The following is a 7614-nucleotide window of genomic DNA, read 5'->3' on the forward strand; positions in this document are numbered from 1 at the left end:
CCAGAACCCACATGAAAAGCCGGGTACAGTGGCATGCACCCGAAGTCCCAGCAGCTCCTACACCGAGATGGAAGGCAGATGTTGGAAAACCCATCAGAAACCTTGGGCCAACTGACCTAGAGTACACGGCACAGCAGAAGAGATGACAAAGGAGATCCTGCCTCAAGAAGGTGTAGAAAACTGACTGACACCCAAATGTTGTCTCTGGCCTCTATATGAATCATGAATCTCCCCCCCCCAAAGTCTCCTCCCATATCTCTCTGTCTCTTTGTCTCTCTCTCTCTACACACACACACACACACACACATTTCTTTAAAAGATGTGGTGCTTGAACTGAGACCTAGAAGAAACACATCATGAGATCATTCAGAACAACTCCAAAATGAGGGAAATTGTATAGAGTAAACACAAAAGCCTGATGGGTGCCTTTGTAAAATCTCAGAAAGGCTGATGTGGGGAGTCCAAAGTGGTCACATGGAGAAGCAATTGGTGAAAGTGCTGAGGTTGGCCACAGCCAGATCACAGAGGGGCTAGTGAGCCAAATAAGGTCACGGAACTTGGTTGTTAAGAGTGACAGGAGGCTAGGTGGTTTGGAGGAGAGAAATAACATGATCTAATCGATATGCTTGAAAGGCAGCTCTGGGTTTGAGGTAAAGAACGGGCACTAGGAAGCCTAAGCAAGGAGGTAGAGAGAGAAGGTCTGAAGCGATTAGACTGATCCAAATGACCGCTGTAAGATAGTCTAAAATGGGATACACTCAAATAAGTCCCATTGGCTTTATAGTCTTCTACATGATAAAGATAAGGGAGTCACCTAAGGTGAAGAAACTCCTAATACACATGACACAGTCACTTCCTACAGTGGCCAGATAGCATTATGTGGAAAGAGAAGAGGCAGCCTCTCCCCTCGCAGGCCCTGGGCTGTGCAAGCAGAGATGACTGTGCTCAATGACGGAAGGTCTTTGACTCCAGAAGGCATCAGCTGAACTTAAAGAAAAGGCCAGGGTCCCATGACCCCAAAGTCTATGCAGCATTAAATTACTTGCCAATTGGCTTAGTGGAGAGCCATAGATTCAAGACGCCCAACTCAAGTACCCTGAGTTCAAAACCTGTTGTGGTTTTATGTGGGCTGTCACACGAGCAACAAACACAGCCATGGAAAGTCTGACGTCTCCTGGTGGCCCTTTGCCTCAGCGGCGTCTTTAAGAGCAACATGGACGGCTCAGTGGAGTCGTGTCAGGATTCACTGCCACGTGATTCCGTTACCACATCTATGATTTGCCTGGGTATTTGACCCATCACATATTTGTACCACATCATAGAATATTCACATTCCAGTCTCACATGGCTTTTATCTCATGGTCTTTACAACAAATATGGGATGAAGATGGGGGAGTTACAATTAAGGGCAATTTTATATCTAAGAAAATAAAAGTTGAATAAGGGAGAGAGAGTTGTCAACAGCCAAATGGCTGTAATTCTGTCCCCACTGACTCCTGGCACCGAACATTTCTCACAGTTCAACAATAAAGCTCTCACAGCAGCACCTACCTTGTGAATACAATCATTAGCTAGCGAGTGGAATATGCATGGTAATGATTATTCAAATGTCATCAAAAGCTTGTCTTTTGCTATCTGTTTTCTGTGTAAGATTAGTCTTCATGCGGCCACAAAACTATCCCACGCATCCCACGTGGTAGCTGAAACCGAACAATAAATGATCCTTGGCCCAAAGCCTGGAACCAGACGGTCAGTGGAGTCAACACAAAGGTTTGAGTGAACCTTTCTTTTTCCTAAGGGTCAGTGGATGTGAAAATCTAAGTCAGGAAAGAAACTGGAGCAGATAGCACAGCCCGAGGGGGGGAGGGAGGGAAGGCAAGGGGGGTGGGAGCTGTATTCTTTCAGCTCTGCTTCTTTCTTCAAAATAAGACAGCCCACATTAAGCAACACTTGTTTACAATTATACTGAAGTAGCGTCTTCCAGCCATCCGTATTTCAACTGGGTCCACAAATCACAAGTCTTTTATTGGAAAAAGAGAGGTTTCCATGGTGATGTGCAAATGATTTTTTTGTGGCCATTCTTAGTAACTCTTTTAATATACTTTCATAAACGAAGTATATTCTACACATATGGACTAAAGAGAGCTATATTTTATTTATTAAAGGAGTGAAAAAGAAAAACTTATGTCAAGGAGAATTCTCATAATAAATTGATGTGCTACAAGACCTCAAAAAGGGTTATTTGAAAATAAAAGCGTAAGCAATTAGTGGGATGGCAAAGATGGCGTAAACAGCATATATGCAATGCAGCCAGTGCTTGGTTTGAAGAACTAGATCCACTTCAAAGCTGAAAACTTCATCATCTAAGTAACACAGACAATGACATGATCACTAATTATATAATCATTAATTATGTAATCGTTGGTTATATAATCAATAATGACACTCACTTAAAAACGGAAAAAAAAATTATGCACACTTTACATTGACTATAGGAATACCGTACCAAAGAGATACTTTTTAAACATCTTCCTGTAGGTTTTTTTTTTTTTGGTCTTGTGTTGTGTTTCATTGTTTGCAACAGGGTCTCACTGACCTTGAACTGGTAGTGATCCTCCTGCTTCAGCCTCCCAAGTGTTGACATTACAAAACTGCACACCTTCACGTCCAACAAGCCCTCTGGCATAGACTGTCAAGCATTCAGAGAATGTGACACCTTTTATTCTAACACGTTTATACTGAAATAAAAAAATATTCTGGACCATGTTTAAAATGTCCCTGCCCTGTTTCAGTTTGAATCTCTAAATGCTGTAACAACTACCAAAAACAGTGTCCATAATAAAATACTAAGATTCACATCCTCACCCCGGTCCATTTTCACAGAAATCTGGAAGCCCATCCCTTCTGTTTTTAGGTCTGTGTACAAAGCAGACAACTCAGTGACCTGACCACGGGTGTGGAGACGGCCACCGAAACTCAAAGACTTGAAGATGACAAAGATCGACTCCTATTGAGCTACCAGGAGGGTGCTAAGAAGCCAAGCCCAAACTAACATGCTAAAACCCAAATAACAAAGTGAACACAGCCAGGCCCACGACTGGGTTAGACAAAGGTATATGCCACTTACGTAAAATAACCTCGATGTTATTCAACCAAGATCACCAAGCCAGAAACAGCCAAGGAGATTCAACTTGTTTCAAGCTATCCCACTAATAAACAGTGACATTCACAATTTCTTTAGATTTGCATCACTCATTTGGAGTACTCAGTTGCTTCAGACAATTGTGTAAAGCAAAGATTTTAACATGACAAGGTTTATGCCTGGCGATCTCCATTTCTAATCAAGGAGAAATCAGTCACCAGCTCTAGGGGAAGAAAAGGAGCCGCCAAGACCTGACCAATCTTCAGTACAACGTCAGCAGCTCACTACATTAGTGTCTCTCTGCAGATTACCACCCTAATCCTAAAAGCTGGGGATGCAGTGAACTGGATTATTATTAAGAAGATACAGTCTCTGGGCTGGAGAGATGGCTCAGAGGTTAAGAGCACTAACTGCTCTTCCGGAGGTCCTGAGTTCAATTCCCAGCAACCACATGGTGGCTCACAACCATCTATAATGTGATCTAATGCCCTCTTCTGGCATGTAAGTATACATGCAGATAGAGCACTCATATATATAAAATAAATAAATATTTTTTAGAAAAGGAAGAACATATGGTCTCACCCGCTAGTCTTGTTAAAAAGATGTCTGGTCGTTTGCTTAATAGCCAACATTACTTACTTAAAAATAAGATCACGAAATTCTAAGACTATATCCACAAGCCAGCACTGCTTCATGAAACCACACAGGTGAAACAAAGAATGGAATATTCTACAGCTCAGAACGGCATCACCGGTTTGCTCATTTTCCCCTTTGGCTAGATAATTAGGAAAGGAGTCAGACTCTGCTTTAAAAAAAAAAAACATGAAAATTACGGTTCTGTACCTAAATTAAATTTGACTACAAGATAAGCCCATATATCCCAAAAGGTATGAGGATTTGCCAGTTGTTACACAGAGCAACAACTTTAATAAGGGCACAAGTACATGGCATTGATATGGCTAGCATTCCTACTAGGAGTTGGACATGCCCAATAGAGCAATTTTTATTTTTTTAAAAATCAAGAGAAGGAAAGTGGGTATGGCAGGGTACACATGTAACCCCAGTATTGAGGAGGCTAAAGCAGGAGGATAGCCATGAGTGACATAGTACTGGACCAAAAAGAGTACATAGAAAAAGCCTGTCTTTAAAACCAAAGGAGAAGCTGGGCGTGGTGGTGGCGTACGCCTATAATCCCAGCACTCGGGAGGCAGAGGCAGTGGATCGCTGAGTTCGAGGCCAGCCAGGTCTACAAAGCGAGTCCAGGACTGCCAAGGCTACACAGAGAGACCCTGTCTCAAAAACAAAAACAAACAAACAAAAGAACCAAATGAGAGAAATAAGTAAGACCTACTGAGTGCCAGGCCCCAGGATGGAACTTTACTAGTGTCCCAGACTAAATATGCTAATCCTGGACAACTCAAGACGCAGCAACAATTACTAGTCATGGAGCAGCTGTGGTTATTCACGAGGCAGCTACAATTACTATTTCATAGATAAAAACCAAAGACTTAGTCACCTGCCTAATAAATTCACACAGCTAGTCAGCGGCAGAGCTGGGATCTTGCCGAGTTCTAAAACCATAGGTTTTTCAGATTATTCCCTGAAACATAGGTTAATCCACAATCCACCTCTAAAGGACCCAGAAGAGAACGTGAGCACAGAAGCTACCAGGCAGCGTTTTCTTCTCTCTGCTCTCATGCTTGCAGAATGACGTCAGGCACAATGGCATACACCAATAATCCCAGCACTCGGGAGTCCAAGACATCAGAGCAAGAATTCAAAGCCATTCTTGACTACATAGCCAATTGAGTTCCAGGCCAGCCTGGATCGATTTGGCCCTATCTCTAAAAAGCCTAAACAAACAAACATAAATAGGACTGGTCCCAGACTTGTGACTGTATGACATGCCCAGGACTAAAAAAGCTTCGGCTTTTCTCAAAGGGCTCCATATGTTTTGACTCATTTTTGTCATCGAAATACCGAGAAGGAAAGCCGAGGCAGTCATCAGCGCTGAATTAGATTTTAGCCACTTGAACTGAGCTGCACAACACTCGACAGCAATCTGGGACAGGCTGGGGCCGCACGGAGTCTACATAGGCTCGCTCTCTGCTGCTTTTCCATTCCACCCACCACCTGCCTTTGCAGACGAGAAGAAGTTTCACAGCAGGCAGCACTCTGCCCACCATTTTCTAATGTGGAAAAAGACACTGTAATTTATAAGTGGGAAACACAGAATGCTTTGACACATTCTTCCTCCCTACTCCGCAAGGGCAAGCCGAGTGAATAAAGTGATTCTGAGGCATAATTGTCCCTCACCTCATCGGCTTCCAACATAATGTAAATCCTGAAACCATGGAATTTAAATCAAAGTTCTCATATATTTCAAGTGATGCCATCAGCATCATGAAGTGCCTGTAACAGTAAACACGGTTTCCATTTGCATGATATATAAAGATAATTCAGGGCTAGGTGAGATTGAACTTACATATAGCCATTGGTAGAAAAGATGTGCTAAGATATTCAATAATATCCTTGTGAAGAAATGGAGGGAAGGTAGCTAGCGTTGAGATCATCGTGTAGGGCAAAGTGCTCAGAACATCATCATTGAGAAAGGGTAGCAAACACGTGGTCGTATAAAATATTGACTGTCCAAGATCTACAAAACAAAATCAAGTAGTCAGCCACTGAAGATGGTGTCATTAACAAACTATGCTAGTCTTATATTTTAAGTTTTAATGAGCTGGTTTAAATTATACAAAGGCTATTGTTCCCTTCCTACTAAGAGTTCTGAAATGCACTGCTAAGTAAAATGCAGGCAGTTAGTTGATGAGCATATTAAGAAATAAATCTGTTCCCTGGGTTTCTCCTCAGTGTATCAGTCACCTATAAGCCTCGCTATTCAGGTGACCCTTGATCCCATTAATCGAAGCACCTTCCAAGTGAAAAGCGGATTCTGACACCCTCCTTTTTTTTTTTTTAAGCTCCATTGCATTTCACAAAGATAACTGGAACACAAGGATGTGCCCACTAGAATTTTCAGAAAAGCCCAGAGAACTATTAGAAATAAAATCTGGCCATTCCTGCTCCACTGACCAAGCCACACTGGTCCTACACCTGATGCCTGGGGCAGTGAGGTAGTTTGCAAGCTCTCAATTCTGTGTGCTTCAGAGAAAGGAGTTCATGAGCTGGTTAGCTCTCAGGAAAGTCAGCCCTCCTCAAAATACTCTCCCAAGGCTTTAAAATGCAAATAGTAACAATACCTACCTGGCTCTGTAGAAGGTTTAGATGAAATAAATACAAAGAGCTCAGCATAGCATAGCATGTACTCCAAAAAATTAGCTACTACTTATTGCCATTAATATTACTATCATTGTTACCTGCACGAGAAGTGAAAATAAAGCACCTTCAAAGCAAACCACAACTATTTAGCTTTTAGGAGATATGAAGAGTAAATTCATTACATTCAGTGTACGTTGCGATACTTCCAAACCTCTCAAAATATAGGCCATCAGCCAAGGCTTGACATGAAGACAGATCACTTCTGTATTCATTAACATATCAAAGTCTTAGGCTTTGGTCTCCTTTGGCCCAGATTTGTCTTCCAGAAGCATGTGCATTCCTAAAATTATTTCTCATAGTCAGGAGAATTAACATGCCGTATCAACCAGCAGCATGTCAACTGACAGTGTGGTCAATGTGGGGCCTGGAGAGTCAGGGACCACAGGACGAATCATCCCAACAAGCAGAAAATGCACAGGTGTTTTAGTGTGACTGACATCAAGCTATGCACACGAGACACCTCAGCTATATTCGCTGAGCCTTTTTCAGCCTTAGGCTTAAAAGCCTAATTTCGGATTAGTAGCACTGCAAAGGCCTGGAAGTTCACCTGGAGCATTTTCCACCCAAGGAAACAGACCTGGAGAGAGTAGCAACTGCCCAAATCACAATTCGGCCCTAGTTGAACTGCTCCTGGTCACTCCTACAGGCCACCCAGACCCACAGTGAGCACAGAGCCTCAAACCCTGAGCCATCAGCCACCCCTCCACTCAGCTCACAGAGGAAGCCTCCCATATCAGAGGGCAGGACCAACGCTCAGCAGTTCTCACTGAAGAGCTGCGAGGTCCACGGTCCCTTATGACCCAGGTTTTATAGAGAGCCGTGGGAGAAAGGGCGCTCTCTGGTTTTCTAGACTAGTCTCTAGAATGAACTGTGCATTTTTATCTAAGCTATATTATGCAGAATAAGGACACAATAGATAAACATCAAGATAAGGTCACAAGGCAGGCATAGGCATGAGAGCAAACTCATAAATCATTGTCAAGATTCATACAGTACTAAGATTGCCATTTACCAAGTGAAATGCCACAGTCAAGAGATCTTAAAATATAAGGGCATCTACTCTAACCCAGTGGACCTTCCACGGAACTTGAGTTTAGGACCGGGTACCACAGAGCACAGGCACCAGCGAGTCT

At 42.8% G+C, this 7614-nt stretch overlaps 1 protein-coding gene across 9 annotated transcripts in view; it reads right to left on the minus strand.

Annotated features, from left to right (window-relative positions):
* UNC79 (unc-79 homolog, NALCN channel complex subunit) overlaps positions 1–7614 on the minus strand; it is a 243657-nt gene that overhangs the window by 184141 nt on the left and 51902 nt on the right. For all 9 annotated transcript variants that reach the window (XM_084793187.1, XM_084793186.1, XM_084793181.1 and 6 more), the window contains exon 4: positions 5628–5798. In XM_084793187.1, coding sequence (XP_084649313.1) covers positions 5628–5798 — 171 coding nt within the window. The remainder of the gene's footprint in view (positions 1–5627; positions 5799–7614) is intronic.

Source organism: Acomys minous (genome assembly GCF_964271855.1).
Source record: "Acomys minous genome assembly, chromosome: 8".
NCBI classification, from domain to species: Eukaryota; Metazoa; Chordata; class Mammalia; order Rodentia; family Muridae; genus Acomys; species Acomys minous.